This window comes from Anguilla anguilla, chromosome 14 (assembly GCF_013347855.1).
Source record: "Anguilla anguilla isolate fAngAng1 chromosome 14, fAngAng1.pri, whole genome shotgun sequence".
In the NCBI taxonomy this organism is placed as follows: Eukaryota; Metazoa; Chordata; class Actinopteri; order Anguilliformes; family Anguillidae; genus Anguilla; species Anguilla anguilla.
The window spans coordinates 27,665,453-27,686,717 of record NC_049214.1 but is presented as its reverse complement, the minus strand read 5'-3'; the positions used below and the strand labels follow the sequence as shown (position 1 = coordinate 27,686,717).

The following is a 21,265-nucleotide window of genomic DNA, read 5'->3' as shown; positions in this document are numbered from 1 at the left end:
ATTAAAAAATAGGCGGAGGGCATTTGTGTGATATGAAATGCAGCTAGATGCGTATGTTTGGTGTGTGAACACGTTGCTTCGATCTACGCCAATGTGTGAACTCGGGAGGGGGTTGGGTGTTGCATGACTCTAAGAAAAATGTTGCATTGGTCTGCAAATATGAAGCCATCCACCCATCTGTTCACAGGCTTACAGGATTGCTTAAATAAGTGAATCAATAAATAAGGGAATATATATATATGTATATATTATATATATATATATATTATATTTTTAATATATATATAAATATAAAATCTTAGACATCAGTAAACGTTGGAAACTTATTCCATTAACTTCAGTTGGTCAGTGATTTTTCAGATTCACAGATTTGCACTATTTTCTCTGTAGATGTGGATAGTTTATTGACAAGAATTGTCAACAGAAGGATCCAGACTAGCTTTCTAAACCAATAATTTTAGCTCAATGTCTTGCTTGATTTATGCAGAATAAATGGTGCTGCGACCAGTCACATAAATTTGATTGGAAATGACAAGTTGATTCAAATCTATAAAATACAGGCCCACGGGATTGATGAGTATGCAATTGGTAGGCGTACTATAAGCTTGTTGTTCTTCTCTGTGCTGCGTGTTGAATGGTGCTAGTGTTAGGGGCAACGCTGTTGATGTGGTGTTATAACCAGACTTTCAGCTCTGTATGACAACTTTTGCCCTCATGCGCCATGTCTGTATTGTGTGTGTGTGTGTGTGTGTGTGGGGGGGGGGGGGGGGGGGGGGGGGGGTGGACTTCCAGGAAGTTGGGTTTCTCATGAAGAGGTCAGTTTTGCGGTTTGCATTTTTGACTAGTCAAAATTAATTGATTAGCCGAGTCAGTCAAATTAGTGCTTATTATAAGTGATGATGATCACCGATCCCTCAAACTATCGTCGATCGACACAACCCTATAAACTATTCTTTGAATGAAGCGAGATGGTAGAAGAAGAACATGCATTCAAATCTTTATCTTTTCGCTCGGGTGAAGGGTAGTGATAACCTGTTTCTTCTGAGAACCAGCCTACAACCTCGCTGATGTATGCAGAAAAGGTTTTATGATGTTTGCACTTTTCTTAATATTTTTGTGTTGTGCGGTTGGTTGAGAAAATGAGACGAGAGATGTGAAGTTGACCTTTGAACTTTCACCTTTTCTGTAGGCCCACTTTTTACAGGCTAGAGCATAGCACTCTGGGAAAACAATGGTGTTGTGATACTCACATTACGGTATTGTATTAAAATTGAATGATTGTTATATATTTTAATATTATTGTGTTGATACCTTTTGAGTGTTCTGTAATTTCAAAAATCAAATAAATGCAAGATGGCTAAGTGATTTATTTTTGCGTGTTCATGAGTTGTACAGGTTTAATTACCCCCTTCCAAATGTGTTGCTAAGTTACAAAGCAACACTTTGTAGCAGGCTAGAAAAAGAACTCCAGTAGAGTAATGCTGTTGATCTTAAAGGTGTAACAAATAGGGTTTTTGATGTTTGTGTTGGAAAATGAAAACTATTACACTTTTCAATTTGAGTAGTACTTTCTCTTGAGCGTATTTTGGTAATTCAAGCTAAAAAATGCTGCAAATAAAATAAAATATGCACTAGCCCTGACTTACTCAAGGTTGCTTTAAGGGGCAGTGATGTTTTGCATATGGCAGACATTTTGAAGAGAAGAAAGTGCTTATTGCAGGGAAAGTATTTCCATGACTAATGGCTGCGAGACTAGAGCTTGATTGGCAGTACCCCACAGAGCCCCAGTCACTTTCAAACTCTGGAGGGGCCTAATTCCCTAGTATTGGGTTCGTCTGGTTTTCAGTAAGATCAAACCGCACATTCTGGCTTCATTCATTTTCTTTGCTATGACTGTACATCAAGGCTTTTCACCCTTTTTGGATCCAGGGACCCTCACCCAGGCTCGACTTTATAACCATGGTGAAAATCACTGCAAATCAGTGCACGTATAGATTGTTTGTTATTTGTTTTTTTTTCATACAGTGTTGCACTGTTTTCAATATAACTATAATAGGCTGTTTTTTGTCTTTGGGTCACCCCCCCCCCCCCCCCCACAGACCACCACCACAAGTATATTTAAGACTTGGAAAACACTGATACCATTTGCCACAAAAAAGTTTTTTTTATTTTCTTCATTTAATTTCAGTCTTTTTCCCAATGACACATTTTTAAAAATCATTTCATTGGTGCTTGTCACTGCAAACTATTTGAATAGCAGGAATCATTCCTGCATGTCACATGTGTAGTATTTATTTATTTTTTGAAGTGTCATTGTTACTAAGCCAGGGGTCCACAACTCTGTGTCCCGGAGAGCTGGTCTGTATGCTGATTCCATCGATTAGCCTACTTTAGTTTAGTTTTCTGACAGCTCTAACTACGCTGGCTTACTCTTGTACTTGAGCACAGTGAAATCTTTTGGCTACACTTGCAGTCTGCAGCTGTAGCTGGTTCTTATGCAAATGTCAGATGAAGATATGATTGGGCTAATTAAATAATTAAGAGTGTGAGTTGGTGCAAAGTCTTTAAACGGTTTGGCCCTTGTTGTGCACCCCTACTCTAAGCAAATGTAAGGCATTTCAATCAGTTAGAGCACTATGGAACGCATTTCTCAGTGTATTCAGGCATGTAAGATCAGGGTAACGCAAGCCTAAAATTTCAGCTGCCCTGTAGAAAAGAGTCACAGAGAAAGGGGAGGACGGAAGTCCCTTTGGACTTTCTGAGATAACGCTTGACACAGGAAACTGGCCTGTGAGGCTGTTGATTGGGTACAGACCCTCAGCTTTGTGTTGATAGGCCTACAACCAGGCCAAGAAGTCAGTTTGGCCATGTTCTCTGTTTACTGTCCTACTAGTGTCTCCGAGCCGGACATCGCTGTGTTGGAAAATGACGTGGTTTGACTTTAAAATCACGAGATGCAAAAATATCTGTGAGGAAACGCAGTGTTTGCTCCTGGAGCTCCTTCAGCTGAAACGAGAGATGTAGAGCCAGAGTAAACGCTCTTTTATGGTCAACAAATGCTGTCATTTATTTTTTTGAAGAATCAGTGATGGATAAAATGGGAACACATTTTTTTCTGTGACAATAGTCCTGGGAAATGTGTCTCCCCTGAGCTATTTCACCCTAGCAACAGCACCAGCCTTAATTTACTGCCAGCCCAGTGGACCTCAAAGACATGCCTGGGGGAATTTTTTTTCGCCCCCATGGTGTTTCTCTGGTGTTTGGAAAGCATATGGCTTTACTTGCCTCCACACGTGCAGTATTTGATGGTCAGTCTTGGCAAGAATACAAATGACAATCTCAGCTCAACTCTTGCAGTTTTATATTTTCGAAACGAGTAATTGGAACTAGCTGTGAACTTGCTAGTTTCGTGTGCAGTTTCAGGCTCCTCATAAAAGGGAGAATGAAGGATAGGCCTAAATAAAGAAGCAATTGTGAACTTCTTGGAACTGGAGAAGGCTGTGCTGTACGAAACCCGTAGCGTGTGACGTCTGCCTGGTGTCAATCACATGTCCTGAGTCACCGTAGTTACTGTAGCTATGACAGTTTTGTGTGCGTATAACTTACCAGCCCAGCAATTAATGTTCACGGTTGGGCTGCTAGATGCTTTGCCTGATGATTATTTTGTGTCTGCTTTAAAAAATTTTTTTTTTTTAAAAGTCTCTATGCCTTTCCAGCATAACAGTTGCCGGTTAATAAAATAATTTAAATTCTTCCCATAATCCAGGATATTTGAGATGAGATTAATGGCTTTTTTGTGTGCCTTTTCTCTGTGGCGTTACTAGTTTGCGATACAAATGGTTCTTCTTCGAGCATTTCTTTAATGCTATGCAAATGTATGCCACCCGACTGATTGCATTTGCGCCACGGTGAAATTCCATTCCCGGAAAGAGAAATTAGAAAAGGTGTCTTTAAACTTTCCAAAGCTTGTTGGCCTGAATTTGCTCATCATTTTCCCTTCATTTTTTGACTGAAATGAATGATTAAATCACACAATAAAATGACTGGAAGTTTAGCAAGCCTCAGAATCGACTCTCGAATTGTGCTCTTGTGAAGAGAAACAAACGAACGCCCGCTCTTAATTGCAAGTCAGCGCTGAGGACGAGCATCGATCGTGCGCGGGCCTTAATGTTCCGTAATGAGTTTGTTGGGGTTGGGTATGGATTTTTTTTCGTAGCGGGGGCTTTTCTGGAGAAGGCGAGCTGCGTGCGGTAGACCGGCACGTCCGGTGAGGAGCGAAACCGATGCCGGGCTGCCGGAATGCCGTGGTTCTCGGCCGAGAGGAGAGGAGGAGCGGGGGGGGGGTCACGTTAAGAGCTTCTGCAGAGACGTAGCTTCAGCTGCGACGCGCGGGTAAAAGCCCATTAGCGGTTTTGCTTCCTTTCCCCCCACCCCCGCCAGCTTCTGGAATTGAACAGAGGCAGCTGGGAGGCAACGGCAGCGAAACTGGGCGCTGTCATCACTGCACGCGCTCGGAGATGAAACCGCTCTGCCGCTGCCAGATGTTCCCAACCCAAGAGGCTGAGAACCAGAACACATTCCGCTTTTCTTCCGGGTCTGCAGATGGAGTTGAAGGGTAGCTCACCCTAAGATCAGCGTTGCATAGCCTATTCATTTCCTTTCCTCTGGAAACTTCTTATGACCCGACGAAGACGGCGCTTTGCAGCACATTCTTTCAGATTAGATCAGTCTCAAAAAAGCTTTCACAGGGCCTCACTTCCAGAATCAGTGGAAGTCTATGGACAAGGAAGGTCCACCAAAGGTTTTACTTTTAAAATCTCTTTTGGCGTGCCAAAAATGGTAGCGAAGCAAAAGACAGCCATGGATCGCAAAAAGCAGTCATTCATAGGCTGTATGTGCAGTTGATCTATAAAGGGCATCCTGTTAGGGCACTGTTGTAGTATGTGCATGGGCCCCAAGGGTTGGTATCGAATCTGGATTGTGCCGGTGCTGATTATGGCCTGGCAGCCCCACAGGGCAACGCACTGTTGGTTTGAGCATTGCGTAGTCAAGGGAACGTTTCAGTTTGGTGCAATGATAGCGTGTCATCGTGACCCATCACCCCCCCCCCCCTTCCCGCTGGTTAATTTTAATTGGGCGCCTGCCGGTCCGCCTGTTAAGCTGCATATGAAGCGTCTTCCCCCTTTTCTTTCATTCTGCGAGTTCTAAATGTGATTAGATTAGCGTCGCCTGTCTTGGAGGACAAGAGGATACCTGCTCGCCTGCAGGTTCGTGGGTCGGTGGTGGAGGCTGCACCAATGGGCACTGGCTGTAAAACGTCCATTAGCCGCCAGGTCTCTAACAAGAGTCGGCCTCCCTTCATAGCATAAAACGTAAAAATGCCTCCAATAATGGCTTGATAGCAAAAATGGATCTCCTTGGTAACAGGGAAGCAGATTGAAGCAACACTGCATGCATGTCCCACTGCAGCACAGTTAATGGACGGTAACTTGCTTGCAGATGTTACAGGCTAGGCACCAGAAATGATTTGATGGTGAAATTTGTCAAGAACTTCTGAAGTAGCAGCTTATTTAGGAAATAGAGTGAAGTATTTAGTGGAGTAGAGTGAAGCAGGAGCAACGGCACTTTGGAACAACCAAAATGGAGGACAAGGAGTGTAGACTAGCACCTTTCATAAATACATTTTCAGTTCCTTTGGTCTTAATGTCAGTCATACAGTTTCTAACGTACTGCATGTCTGTGAAAACCACACGTAGTTTCAATATGAGATGAGTAGCCTAGTTTTAGTGTGTCATGAAGCTTATCCATATCACAGTAACACTGTGGAGAATCTCCAACAACTGCTGGTCTCTAACAAATGCTGGAGCCTGCTTGCTTTGTCAGAAATGACTGTTAATTGAAGTTTTGTGGTCTATAGTATATGATCAGGCATTCCATGCTATCGATAAAAATGAAGCAAAGCTAATTATTATTATTTTTTTAAGTAAATGTTTTTTTTTCTGAGAAAAATGGTAACAAGCTAAAGTGGCTAAGGAGTAGACTTTAATTACTTAGGTGCCCTACGAACACTGCTGCATCAAGTGTTCAAATTTGATGTTTGAACATCCTGAAAAAAATCAGGTGCTTTGGGTTTCTCTTAGACTGGGCCGCCAAGTTTCTAGTAAATAGCCTACATAAAACATTATTTTTTAGGGCGTGGAAAATAAACTAGGATAATTTTTAACTTCAAGATGAATGTACATTCCTTTCAAGTGGAATGTTGATAGGAATACAGCATCATGGTTTAGGTTTCAGTATTCTGTTAAATTGGGTTTAGACCTCAGAATTAGAATGGGGGCAAGCTCTGTTTAATGTTCAAGGTGTTTCAGGTTCTCCAGGGTACAGTAACAAACATATTGTACTTGCGTGCATTAAAATGACATCCACTTTACGGTTTTAAAAAAAGCAAAAGCGGTTGGTTCACTTCTGTCACTGTTCGAGCTTGAACTTGTTGCCGCGTGAGCTGAATTGTTTTCTGGGTGTCGCATCGCACTGTAGTTTTGGCAACTTATAATCTTGGCTTTGGAAAGCAGCTTTTCAGCATTAAGTTGGTGGCTGCTGCATGTCGTCAGCACAAGCAAATGACACGGACAGTGCTATTAGCCAGACGAGCGAGCTCTATGTGCGTATCGGATCAGTTTTTTTTTTTTTTTTGACGGAAAAACAATGCGCAGGAAGACTGTATCTAACAAAAAATCGCAGGTTGAAGCAGCAGACAACACAGAAGCAAGCAGTTTTTTTGGCATATTTCTTTTTAGGCAAATGTGTGTGTGTGCGTGTTATTTATATATATATATATATATATATAGCCTATACAGGCACACTGGGTCACTGGTGATATGTGATTTACTGGGCCATAAATCACGTTGTGCCTCCAGACAAGCCATATTGTCAAGCCCTGGTTGGCCTTTCTTGCGCCTTCTACTCACAGCATGGATATGGAAAATTATTACCAGTACAGTGTGAGTGCCTGACACTGTGTGCTTGTTGCCATGGTGGGCACTGCTGAAGTGTGGCCGTTGAGACATGCCACTCAAATTTCGAAAGCGATGAATTGCAACGTGTTTTTTTTTTTTTTTTTTTTTTGCTTCAATGCTAGTCCGTTGTTGCCAGCTTGCAATAAACGGCTGCTGCAACATTGCGATTTTTTTGTTGTTGTTGTTGTCGTTGTTGGGTTAATGGAGGGCACATGCTGAACTGATTCACTGATCTGTAACTCATCTGGATGTTTTGGCCCCCTCATAGCCAGCCAGTCGAAATGCTGTAAATATTAGCTTTTCTGCGCAGCAGGTGCGCGGCGGTGATCCAAAAAATCTAATCGACGGTGTTTCTGAATGGTTATTTTTACTTGGTTGCTAACTACGTTTTGTCATTAGGGCTTGTGAAACCTGACAGTGAGTGCAATTCTGACTGTTTCAGCATACCAGAAATTAGTTTACATCACTCTCACTCTCACCAGCATGTGACGTACAACAACAACAGCACAACTCTCAAGCCTGTGTGTGACTCCAGCACATAATGGATATCAACAGAAATTGTAACAAACTTTATCCATTTTTAGGGATAACTCGTTTGGAAAATTGGACTGCTTGTTGTAGCCTTCTTCTCTCTGTCCTTTAATGAAGAAATCTTCCATGAGCACTCATGGGAATGGGTTGGCATCTTTGGTGGCTTGGTTGTGCATTTTCTTTTTCAAGAGCAAATGGTTTTAAATGGCAATTTAATATCACAGCTGCACTGTTGTAATCATGGTACTGCCTCTGTCACAGCGGGTCCTCTTAGAAGTGACAATATACTACCCAGAATTCAAGGTTGGTACAAAGCACTCTCTAAAGCCTGCACTCCGCACCCCGGTAGCTGCCTTTGTGTGTTTCTGAAATAATTTTGTCACATTTCTTGAATGGTTTTATGGTCATGTGCAAATTCCTCTCTGAATAAGGCCATAAATCAAAGCAAAACTGCTATTTCTGTTGGATTTAGCCTCCATTATGGGTGATTGTGGTCCTAAGGTAGATATCAGGACTGGAGCCCATATAGGCCTATAGTTTGCCAAGTATCAGTTCTCAGGTGTTACTAAAACTCATTGAAGGGTTGTGCAAGTTCCCTTAAATGAACGCTTAAGTTTGTCAGCGCGCTGCAACGTTAAAGCTGGTGTGACTGCATTTAGTGCTCTGAGCAGGTGGGTGAGTGGTGTTCTTGCTGTCTGGGAAACTGAGTTTTCTTTGTTATGTTGACAGTGAGTTGAGTTTGCCAAGGAGATTTCATCATTCCCCTGGCTAATTTGTGGCTAAAGTGAGTCCCTTGAGTGATGTCCATAATTATATTGCTATTGGACTCTTGCTATTGTTTTGTGGAAACCATAGGGCACACAATGGGTGAGGCTGTGGAAATTGCTAGAACTCTGGCGTTTGTGTGGCCCGTACCTTACTGCTGTTAAGCAGCCTTTCTTTGACCAAACACCAAACTCTCTGTCAATCAGTGTTGCAGAGGCAAAAAAGGGGAATATTCTCTGTTTTATCAGATGACTTCCTTTCTTGTGTAATGTTATCAACAAAGCCCGCATGTCAAAGATCATGTTCATTCAACCGTTCGCTAATTCTGTCCCTCGCTCTCCGTTTACAGGCGTCTTCATTTTAACAAGAAGGCCACAGACAAGCAGCCCTACAGCAAGCTCGCTGGGGTGTCGCTGCTTAAGCCCCTCAAAGGGGTGGACCCCAACCTCATTAGCAACCTGGAAACATTCTTTGAGCTTGACTACCCAAAGGTACTGTATCTCCTTGACAGTTTATTGTGGTTCTTCTTCATTGTCCGTTCAAACCCTTAAGATTTACGTTTAGAGAACACAACTATGCCCACCTCTTTTGTTCCATAAGAAATGGTGTTCAAATAAAGGCGAGTTAGATTTTTATGTGGCAGGTTTATTTTCTGTGGCTGGCTTTTTTATGCTTCATTCTCACCAGTGCTACGTCCAAAAAAAGAGGTTCTTAAGAGCTAAAAGATTCCAAAATTAACAAAAAAATGTCTTTCTGGTTCTGGTGAAATCAGTTGTTCGGCAATGTGGTGGTCTCCATCGACTCAAAATGGTGGCAAACCTGGTACCTCAAAGAGGATAGGAGTGTTACCAAATGAACTGGAAAATAGCCGTACCTAATTATGTAAATTGTACTCTTTTGCAGGATACTTGAGGTAAAGTGCTAATGACTGGGCTGCATTTTTCGTGTCTTCTCCACACCTCTGCTCATTCCAGAACTGAGCGTGCCCTTTTCTTTTCTCTGCATTTATTTGCAGACTGGAGGAGCCAAGTCAGTCAATGTATGAATCAGGACGCGCCACAGGGCTTTGTAAACACCTCTCACGCGTTTATGACCTGGTTAGGCCAAGCTTCTGCTCCGATGAGTTCCATTCTGCTTATTCCAGCGGAATACGGAATTATCCCTATAGAAACGTTCCGTTATTGTAATGCGGTCGAGGTGATGACCCTGAATGAATGTGTTCCTGTAACAGGCTCATCATGACTGTGCCTTAAGAATGCACTGCTGTGAAATGAAATGGGGAGAGCCGCTTATTATGAAGTAGGCTACTAAGACTTTGATTATGGAGTGATGTGACTCATTTTTCTGACGTTCCGTGGAAGGGCTGGTTATTTTTTTCTTTGTTTGTTTGTTTTTTTGAGTCATTTAATTTTGTGGGAAATATATATATATTTTTTTTGTATGCCTGGCTGGAATGTTTGCGAGAGGCCGGACATTTTGATTACTTAATTCTCACAGTAATAGATGCAATCAGCGATTACGGGGGCCGTGCTCTCATAGCCGCAATAAAGCTAATGAATATGCCGATGGCCTAATGTGCCCCAATGTGGAAAACAAGTCCCCAAGTCATTGTGTTCATGTTTGATGACCTTTGGAGTATATGAGTTTTTAAAAATGCGGAGCGGTATTGCGTTTTTATTGGATCATGGTGGTTGCTGTTTATTTTATTAAAGTTTATATAGATTAATGGAAAGATTATGCATACAAAATGTATTTGATTTGTGAAGGGGTTCAGGAAGAAATGTAATAAAAGTTCTGGAAACATGTAAAATGGCACCAATCCAAGCTGGGGGAAGCTCTCAGTGTTTATACAGTATGTTCCTGATGAAGAGATTTGATCCCAACAGCGAGGCTGGAATCTCTCATTGGTTTTTAAGTGATGAGTTTAAATCCATATTTGGATATGTTCTTTATATTTTGGTTGTATACTGTACCACCATGTGTGCCGATTGAGTCTTAATAGCGTTCTCAATAGTGTATACCATGTTATGTCATGTTATGTCAATTCATGTGGGTTTTCTAGGCATTTTTTTTTTTGAAAAGCCACACCCACTGCACATTCATTGGCTTACTGCAGCCATGTTTTTTTGGCACAGCGTCTTTTGGCTTTCTTTCATGAGCAGTGTCCAAAGAACACGTGTGTAAAGTGTATGTCAGTACTTCAAAGGGCCTGGGAAGAGAGAGCCTATTATTTAAACAGTTTACAAAAAATTCAAAATTGTCGAATGTCTAACATGGTGGACTTTTGATCCTGAAATGTCACGTACGCGAGGAGACGCACAGGGGTCAGGAGTTCAAAATCAGCGTTTTCAGCTGTCTGTTATTGTGCCACCGTGCAGCCAATTGATTTCACGAAAGCAGCATGCTTTGATATGAAGCTGGTGCGCCAGTTTGAGCGTAAACTCATATATAGCCCGTTTTATAGCCCGTTGCTAACTGCCACTGTTTGGTACCGTATTACAGTACCCTGCTTCCGAGCGATGCTGAGGCCGGCGTTTTATCGCGGGTGGAAGATAAGATACCTGCCTTTCGCTTTAAGATCAGCGGTTGGTTCGCCTCCCGTCATTGGCCGGACGCTGCGCGGGGCGGGGCACGCCCAGGCGGGGTGTTATTACGGCGCTCTGTCGCGCTCGGCGGGTCTCGGCCGCGCCGATGACGCCGGGCAGAAACCTCTCGCAATGCAAAAAAAAAACGATGACGCCGCAGGTTGGAAGACAAAAGCACTCCTCGCTCCCGGGGGCTTGGTCCTTGCACGCACGCCCGAATTCGCCCCGCTCTTATTCCAGTCGGCGGTGGAGTTTTTAAAAAAGCTTTGTGCGCCCCGTGCTCGCACCCGCGGGCCCGGCGCGTGCGGTCGAGTGACACACGCTTCGGCAAGTCACGGAGTCGCCACAGCCCCGCAAACCTGAATAATTTCAGCAAGCGGAAGGTTCCTGCTTCGGTGGCTTTGAGCACCGTTTGAGCTGCGTTCCGTTTGAGGCGATTGGCGCTCCTGCTGGACCAGATCGCTCCTCAGCTGGGTGCTGACTGCTGCGCTTTCGGATCCGTGCAGCGGCACGTTTTGACAGGCAAATGAAGCTCGTTTGAATACGCTGCAGTCGAGGTCCCCGAGTCTTGTCATCTGAAAAATGACTCCTGTCGAAGTGTTTGGTTTGCCAATGCAATCATTTTTTTTGTATTTTCTCAGCTGTCAGCGTGGTGCGCGTGGTGAATACATTTCTGGTGAAGTTGGTCCGCAAGTTAAATTGCAATCTGAAAAGGAAATTCCTTTATATTTTTCAAAACCGCTTTTTAAGCAGAAGGTGTCTAAAGAAAAATAAAGTTAACCTGTATATGCCCTACTTGAGGCCGTTTTGATTTTAGCCATGTAAACTATTCTGTTTGACTGTTTTAAAGGCTTTGTGCATGCTCAGACAGGCAAAGTTACAGTTCCACCCCACAGACTGTTCGCTCCTCAGCAGAGATGGAAGGCAAGTACCATATTATATAGTTGGTAATTGCCATTTTCTGTTGAGAGAGAGAAAAGACAGAAGTTGATATTTACCTCCCGAATGAGTATCTGCATATTGAGATCCAATGAGCTGAGAGCACCAGCCTACCCCCACCCTCAGAGAACACGAATCGGACAAATGAATGCCGACTGCCGTTATGGGCATGATGTGCCGCCTCCGCGTATGACCCTCACGGGCAGGTTCGCCCCCCCCGCCCCTGTCAAGGTCTTCCCCTCGTCAGAGGCGGACGTGCGTGCAGGCGGAGCGGCGGCTGCATATGGGGATTTCCGCTCCATTTTTCTTGTAGCACAGCTGGCGGAGGAGGCCCGCGCTGATGCGTGTCCTCACGCCGCCGCCGCCGCCGACGCTGCCGGGGCCGCCTCGGGGAAACTCCGCCTCTCGCCTTCGCTGTCGCCCTCAGCTCTCACACGGGGCGGGTCAAAGCAGGAGGCGGTAAAACCGTTCCGCACTTCGTGACCGAAGCCTCGCAGCTGGTTGGCTTCCCTTCGCAGGGATGGAGTAGGGGCTGCAGCAGGGCAGGAAATAACCTTTTTCATCCACTAGCCAGAGTGGCTTCTGGATTCATCATGATGATGATATACCTTATTTAATCCTCAAAGCGGATGGTGGAGTAGGAAATCTTAGCAGCCTCAATCAAACATTCGCCGGAATTTGGGTGGTGGCGGATGTTTCGCCCCTGGGCTGCAGTATTTAAAACATCAGCGTGTTTGTCTGCAAGTCCTCTCTGTTTACGCCACTCTAATGACTTGACCTGTTCATGAACTTTTGATGGAGTATGTGACCTCCAGCGAGTAAACACCGGCTCCTCTAGAGAAACCCACGTGGATTTCCCCTGGAAAAGCTATAGCGCTCCGCAGTTCTACGTTCCAATAAGACCGTTCCACGGTGCTCCCATTTTAGGAGCATTTGCTCCTGAAAAGTGATGCGTACTAACCGGAGAAATAACTTAGGGGCTGTTACGTCCCCAGCCTCTGCTTGCCTGGGTAGTGCAGGTGGAGGTAATATCTAATTGCTTAATTGCTTGATCGCCTCCACCTGCCTGTGGCCCAATATAAGCCCAGTAGTATGAGGCAGGGGAGATCTTTCTTTTGGGTGGTTTGTAGTTGGCCGTGTGTTTGTGTTTTGTGGGTTGCATAGAGTTCTTTGCTGTGAGATCTTCTTTGGGGTTTGTTTTGTGTGGTTTGTGTTTGGTAGATTTTTGTGAAGACTCTTTTATTTTGTGAACTTTGTGAGTTTTTATTTGTTTTAGTTTGTGTTTTTAGATCAGGTTTCTGTCTTGTTTTTGATACGTTTGGATTTGTTTGTTGCGGCCCTTCGAGCCGGCTGTAACAGGGGCGCATTAGTGTGCTCCTAAATTTTTCAGCTTGGAAAATTTTTCAGCATAAAGCCCTGAAGTATGAATCATCATAGTTACCTTTTTTTCCATTATTTTCTTTATTGTACGGTTTTTTGGGCAGAAAGCCGTGTAAACGTGTGGTGTAACGGTGACGGCTAGCGTTCCCTCCTGCTCCGTTCAGTCAGCTTTCCCGTCTGTCTGAACGTGTGAATTTTATTCTGCGTGCTTTCTCGTCAGGTCTAGAACGTTCTCAGTCCCACCCGCAGCGTTTGCTTTAGGAATGAGCTGAACTGCAGTGCGTGTCGACAGGTTCCGCTAAAAAAAGGCAAAATGCCGCACGACAGCAGAGGAAGCCGAGTGAAGCTGTGAAAGCGGAGGCGTGAAGCAGCCCGAAAGAAAGGTCCGTACATGTGGATCGTGCTTTTTTTAAAATGCTAGTCTTCTAATCTGCGCGTCCGTACGAAACGTTTTCTGGGACTTTCCTCCGAGCGGTCGGCCCAAGGTGACCCTCGTCTCGCGGGGTCCCGGGGCGAAGGCCTTTCGGGCGGCGCTTGCGTGATAGGCGCTGCGCTCGGCCTCGATCTCCGGCCCCGGCGGTGTTTGCCTGCCGCGCGGACCGCGCTTCCGCGGGCTCGCCTTCGATAAGGACGTCCGCTGAATTATTAAACCGCCAGTCGCGGCCCTTCTGCTCGCCGGTCTCCCTCCGAGCCCCTCGGGTTAGCTCACGGGCTCGGCCGGGTCTCTCCCGGAGAGGATGTTTCGTAGGGCAGAGAAAGAAAGAAAGAAAGAAAGAAAGAAAGAAAGACTGCGGGGCATTTCACAGCCGAGTGTGACATGGAGCTGCCCTTTGACCTCCCCCCCCCCCCCCCCCCGTACGCATCAGTGACCCATGCCAAGGGTCACGCATTCCACAAACGCACGTCACTCTCGCCACTTTTACATTTTCCCGTCAGTCGCTTTCGTGTGGTTCCTCAGGTGTGAAGGTGACTAAGCCCTGACCCTGAGTATAAATGACGGAGTATGGACTAAATATGGCGTGCAAATAATAAAGCATGGCATTGATTTTATTTTTAAATATCCGGATGAGTTTGTCGGCCTTTTTTAGATGTTGACGTGTGGTGCTGCGGTGCGCTCGGATAGCTGGGTACGCCTGCACCAGTACACACGGAGAGTTCGGCACTTCACCATACAAATAGCCGCCACGTCCTCGGGGCACATTTGTTAATCGTTGTTCATTTTCCAGCGGTGTTACCAATGCTTACACGCTGTCCGCTCGCTCACCTTTCGGGTGATAAGCACATTGCATAGGAATGCTGTAAACAAACCGACTGATACCAGACTGCTTTTAAAGAAGTCAACTGGATTATTGAAATCTCTAAAGTCGACATGTTGACATGCAGTTGAATGCATTCAGTGATGGCTTTATTCATTGGGTGAAGGCTTTGTATGATGTCTTGAATAGTAAAAAACAACGTCGTGACCGGTTTTCTTTAGATTCAAACGTATTGATAGACTTTAGATTCAAACGCATTGATAGACTCCAGATTCAAACGTATTTAGATTCACCCTGATGCCACATTCCACCTTGGCGTTTCAGCTCGGTTTTTTTGACGTGAAAGTATTTTCGAGATTCTGTATCCTGTTGGGATGACCATTCTATTCCGAAGCGTGGTGTCGTGAGGGAAAGTCCCATCACACGGGCGAGATCACTCTGAGAGGTGCAGCCCTTTTGATTTGCACCCACCCATTTTCCGGCATCCGCCCTCTGACTGGGTGGCTCTACCTGTATTTGATGAATGGCGCTTTTGTGAAAGATGAGAGCACTCGGATGAGTTTGATGAGTCAGACAGGAAGTCTCCACCCCCCGGTCACGCAGCTCTCCACCCCTGGTGTTACACCTGATCAGAATATTTGCAGTCTGATGCAATGTTGAAATGAAGCCAAGTATTGCAGTGCATCTTCATATTCATCTCTCTTTTAAAAAAGCTGGTTAGTCGAGATTACGGTTGCCAAATGTTGTTGCTGGAGAACTACACGTGAGCTGCTTGTTTTTCAGGATCTGTTTGTAGAGCTGGGGAGAGCAGTTTTTGTTTATTTTGTCGGTGTGGTAATTGGTGCATTCAGTTGGATGAACATTGAGGTAAAATGGGAGCGCACCGTGGAAACGCTGGGAAACACTGATCCACACATGGAAAATTCTTGAAGGGGGAGAATTTACTTAATTCACATTCACTTCAGTTCAGTTCAACTTTATTTGTATTGCCTTTTTTTATAGGGAAACTGTCACAAGAACTCTTTACAGTAGAACTGGGCAAAAAAAAGAAAATCCATGTATTCCACACACATAATATATCACTTTTCATACATATAATCTAGTTTGCAGCCCAAAGTGATTGACAGATGAGGCCTTGCATTTAGCGCATTGGCTGACTCAGCTCAGCCTACTCAGCAGTGGGGTCAGTCTGCCATCCATTACGTTTACAGATAACCCAGCAGCAGCCTAGAATCTCCAAGCCCCTGTTCACTCTCCCCAACCCCTACCCAGCTCTACCCATTCCCAGAATATGGTCGGAAATGTACTTTAAATCCTGTTTTTTTTTTCTGAGATGGTAAATGTATAATCACAGGTGTAACGCAAGTGTTCTTGTTTCCACAAAATGGAAACCGTAGTGTTCTCAAATTTCACAGAATTAAACTTCATGGCAAAATCTGTGTAATATAATGTAATATGGTTTGGATGCTATCTCTGTACCTAGGCCTAACTGAATCACTGTAAATGAGTTTTATAAATGAAGTAGCTACATATTGTGTTCCGAGCGGAGGGCTATTTTCATCTATTTTTTTCTCGATTGCTTGGACAGTGTCATTTAATATTTTTATGCATATTTCAGGGGTTTTTTTTGGGACTTTATTTGTACGGCTTGTGCCGGCTTTGCAGAACCACAGAGCAAATTGTGAAGTAGGCATACCGCGACACCAGAAAGCAACACATCCGGCACGGATGGCGCCTGACCATGTTGAGGGTTTGCTGAAGAGCAGAGCATGCTGGTGGTATGAGGAAACCGTACAGCTTCACGCCACTGAGGTTGCACTCCAGCAATGGAGGAGGTTCCCGTAGCGGGAAAGGAACTACGGTGGATTTCATTCCTTTTTTTTTTGTTTTTTATTTTATTATTTGCTATTTATTCAGCCGGTTTTTAAATCTGGAGATATGCAGAAGCCTGTTGTGGCACAATGCTAGCATATTTGTGATAAGATCAACAGGAGCGTAGACACTGAATAGCAAGAAGCAGAAGGATTTTTTTTTTTAGAAAAAATACCATTCCAAGGTAATAAATCTTCATGCAAAAGTAATTTTGGTGCAGGACTGCACTAGGCCACTCTTTCACTTGAACCCGTTTACCAGCTAGCATAGCTCTCCACACACAACGGTTCCTTCTGCATACGGGCTATGCAAGGCAGTGTAGTATGGGTAAGGAACTAGTCTTGTAACCAAAAGGTCGCATGTTTGATTCACAGGTAAGACACTGCCGTTGTACCCTTGAGCAAGGTACCTAACCTGCACTGCTTCAGTATATATCCAGCTGTATAAACGGATGCAGTGTAAATGCTATGTAAAATGTTGTGTAAGTCGCTCTGGGATAAGGATTGGTGGGATCTGGACCGCTCTAACAGGCAGTATTACTCCCCTGCATTGTGCCAAAAATGCATGTCCTGTTTTTAATACGAACGAGGGGGGGGGGGGGGGGGGGGGGTGACAGGCAGGAGTCCGAGGGACAGTAAAAACTTGGATTCCTTCCTGCCCCGAACCTGGCCACGTTTTCAGCATTGTGTGTAAAACACGTGGTCTACGAACAACGACCGCCTATACGAGGACCGTTTTTTATGGCCTGCATTTTATAGTTCTCTGTTTCCAGAGTTCCAAGCGCACAGTAAATTTGCAGAGTGCCTCGTCAGAATGTCAGCCAACCTTGCATCATTTCTTTACCTTTCTGTTAAAAATAAGCCTCGTATTTTGAAATTCCTTGAAGTGCGTTTCGACAGCGGCTTTTGTATTCCAGGGACTTGCAGTTACGAGGCAGTGAAGAGATTGAACCCTTTTAAAACTGGCAGTAATGATAGGTTCAGTGCATGATTGGACCTCACTGGGGGGTTTTCATACTTTGTGAGCCTCTGCAGTATTTTGTAAATGATCACCCTGTTTAAATTAACCCTACACTATCCCACAGGAGAAAACCACCTCACATGTTTGTTGATGAGGATATTTATTTGTGAAAGGTGGGGGACAAATAGGCTTGTGTGTGGGTGGCCTATATTTAAAAAAACTAAAAAAAACAAAAACAACTCTGACCTTTAAAATGCTTCAGTGGGTGGCAGACCAGCTTAATAGTTAGGTATGTGCGCATACAACTTGCAAGATTGTAGGTTAGCCGAAGCACTCTTTCCAAGGTGCTTGACTTCAGTTGCTTCAGTAAATATGTAGCTGCATAATTGGACTGCATGTCATAAATAAATAAATAAATAAATAAATAAGCCAATTAATTGCTGTGTAATTCTCTTGTGTTCCTAAACAGGAAATGTAAATGTCATTGAAGACTGGCATTGGTTAGTCAGTGTGGTGACCTTTCTGGTAAATTCTACTTGGCCTGCTCATGACTCGGTCTGCCCCCTCACCTCCGTACCGTTTGTGTTCACCGTGAGAACATTTGACTGAACTGCCTTTGTTTTGAAGCTCTGCTTCCTGGGTTTGATGATTTCTGCCATAAAAGGAATGCACTTTCTTTCTTTTTTTTCCCCCCTCAATTCATTTCCTAGAATACACGAGATAGTGTAGTCATCCGACCTCCGAGAGGTGGGGCCTTGTCCTGTTCTTGTGCAGAATCACGGTCGTCATTAATGCAACGTTTTAAAAAGGACCTGAACACCCTTTTGCACACGTGAAATGGCCGCTCCCTATTGGTCTCTCGTTAGCCTATATTCCTCGCACTCCCAAGGACAAATATTTCATTTTTGAAGACGTGCGTAGTTCCATTCGTCAGTTAGAAGCGACACAGCCTCCCAGTGTGTCATACCCACACTTGGGTGAGGGAATGTGGGTCACAAATGGCCCTTAAACGTCCAATGACGGCGCAGCCACAAGTAGCACGTGGGTGAAGTGATTTACACATCAGTAGCGCATCACTTGAGTGATAATTACCTGTGGAGGAGCAATGACGGTAAAAGTGCGAAAACAAAACTGACGAAAATCCAGCCACCACAGGGAGTTCAGAAGCTCATCCGACTCCTCAGTTGCACAGCCCAACCCAGACCGTTCTCTCTGGGCTACCAGAGTCCATCTTACTCTGTAAGCTCCACCCACACTAGGCCCGGGTACATTGCTTGGCATAATCGATTAGGATTCACACACGAGATCTAAATTGCACACACGTGCATAAATGCATTTTTAGGTCCTGCAACCAATGTATACAGGTCTGCAGTGCAGTTCCCTCTGTTGGTAATAACCATCAAACCTTGGGGCAAATGTGCATATGCTAAGTTCACAGGCATTCTGGGAAAATATACCCTGAACGCTCACCCTCGATTTTTGTCCTTAGAGAAACGGGGAAACGCCGAAGATGCTTGCACGGCCTGACAAAACAAATCCTGGTTTACTTTGATGTTAATGTGGTGGGTGCATGTGTACTTTGTGGTATGAGTATTTGTAGAAGTCAATGTGTGCCATCACTAACTAAAACAAAGACACAACAGAGAGGTATGGCTATTGTAAAAATCAAGAAAGTATTGAAACAAATGCACATGTTTACACACAAAAATCCAGATATAAATACACACACACAAGCACACGCACACACGCACGCACAGTCGCACACACACACACAGACACACACAACCCAGGCTGGCAGTGTATATCTTTTTCTAGTTCTGAACTGAATGTGAGTGTATGCATTTGCTGCCTTGTGCCTGTACAAGAGAAGCTTGCAGTAAACCAGTAGCTGAGTTCTTTATTTTTCTGCTAGGTCGTAAGGCTGTGAAGATGAGATAAGAAAAAGCAATGCCACAGTCAGGGTTATCAGTTTAATTCCGAACATGAGTTAAATTCTCGGCTGAGCAAACAGGCTAAATAAAGAAAAAATAGTGTTGCACGCAAATCCTGGTTTTAGAGCAGGGTCAAGTCAAGTCTGTGTCCTTTTCTAGAATGTTTGCCAGCTTCTTCTCTTAATTATCAACCCAAATGTTTACATGATCTGCTTCTTTAAAAGCTCTCTAAGGACAGCTCTCTCTTTGTGTCCCTGTATGAAATGCTTGATGTATGGGTGAACAGGCATTGGTATAAACAGTTATTTGGCTAATTCAGCCATGGTATGGTCTAGAATCAAAAGCCTGCGTCCTCACGCTCCCAGTATACATCCCCTTGTTTTAGGGCCTCATTCAGTTCTCTGCTCTTCTCACATGATGTTTCATTACTATTTTTTTTTCAACATTTCTTCATATTGGAATTATTGTATATTGGACCTTTCTAATTCTGTCACAAAACCAGCACAGTAGCATTTGTTTGTGCATTTATACATACATTTTTACAATTTTTGTTGTGCATTTTGTTATACAATACATTGTTGTTTTCAGTATTGTCAAAAAGTTTCTATGCAGGGTAAGGGATGACCTCCTATAGTTTTATGCCTGTTCAGGCTAACTGGCTACTTGGCCTATGAATGAGCTTATCTGGCGCAGATCAAAGCACGTTTGAGTGAGAAGCATTTTCTAAAGCTCAAACGAATCAAGTGCACAAATGCCTGTATGGCTTTTCAGTGTTCTTTTTCCCTGAAGCTACTGCAGCCTTGCAGAAAACCAGTTTTCTGTCCTGTAGGGATTCAAGGAGGATTCTGAAGCTCTCACATGTTCAGCTCTGGGAAGTACTTCACATTGTTAGAATTAGGAGTTGGAATGTGTGGGAATCTAAAAAAAAAGAAAGAAAGAAAAAAAGCTGCACGATATCTGCAGTTGAATCATTTTTTTTCCAGATGGTTTCTCAAGCAGAATGCGAGCGTTGGGAATGGCTCGGCCCTCCCTCCCCATGAATGATTCAGTCCGGCGTTCCCGTCAACTCGTCTGTACTTCCGCCATGCCCGTCCCAGTCCCCACAGAAAAAAGAAAAAAAAAGCGGGTCTCTGGCTTCCACAATCGCCGTGCCGACCCTTCCACTAATTGGAGGCGCCGTCGTTCATGCACAATGGCTGCGGACAGCACTGACATGTCTGAAAGTTTGCGCAGAGCCTAGCCCTGCTCTCTCTGCGACGGGCTCACACGGCACATCGCGGGGGAGCAGCTGATCAGAGTACCGCCAGAGGAAAAGCGATTCTCCGTAGCGCCGATGTTCTTCGCTGCGTGATTATGTGGCAGCGTTTGAATATATATATTGATGGTATTCAACAGGTTCACGATTTTCAATCGTTCGTTTTCGCAAATAAAGCGGCTCAAAATATTTCGAGTTTTGAGGTCTCTCAGCGCTGTCGTTTTGATTTTTGCCCATGACGTTCATTTCAGTATGCTTTCTGTGGAAAATCAATCGGTGAAATGCAATATTCAGTTTGTTTCTGAAGGACTGGATCAGTACCGAGAGTCACGAGTTCTGCTTGCTTGGACTGTAACAGTTGCTCTTAAGCATGCTCCTCTGCATGTAAACAGGGCATGGACATGTTTTGAATGGATTTGGTTATGGGAAAACAATGATCTTTCGACAGATGTGGGCACTACCAATTTCCAGTCTAGATAATTAGGCTGCTGATATTAGTACAGCAATATAAGAACTCTGCTCCATTCTCACACACATAACAACTATGCCTCAAGCTCTGACTAATGCCTCATGTAATTCCCCAGTTAATCTCAACAAACGAGAACGGAGTTCTGGGGTCATCTGCCTGGTTAAATAATAGAAATAAAAAATATAACTGCTCTTGCTCATGTTCACACACGGTCACTCTCGTGTATTGTAAAAGCAATGCAGACTTGGGGAAAACAAAATCTCACAGATGAATCCATTTGCACTTCAGCACAAAACCCATTCAAAT

The 21,265-nt window shown here is 44.2% G+C and overlaps 1 protein-coding gene across 1 annotated transcript in view; it reads left to right on the top strand.

Moving 5' to 3' along the window:
- The window catches only part of ugcg (UDP-glucose ceramide glucosyltransferase), a 37,667-nt gene that overhangs the window by 2,575 nt on the left and 13,827 nt on the right, over nucleotides 1–21,265 (top strand). The window contains exon 2 of the mRNA XM_035390804.1: nucleotides 8,662–8,803. Within this exon, the coding sequence (XP_035246695.1) occupies nucleotides 8,662–8,803 (142 nt within the window). The remainder of the gene's footprint in view (nucleotides 1–8,661; nucleotides 8,804–21,265) is intronic.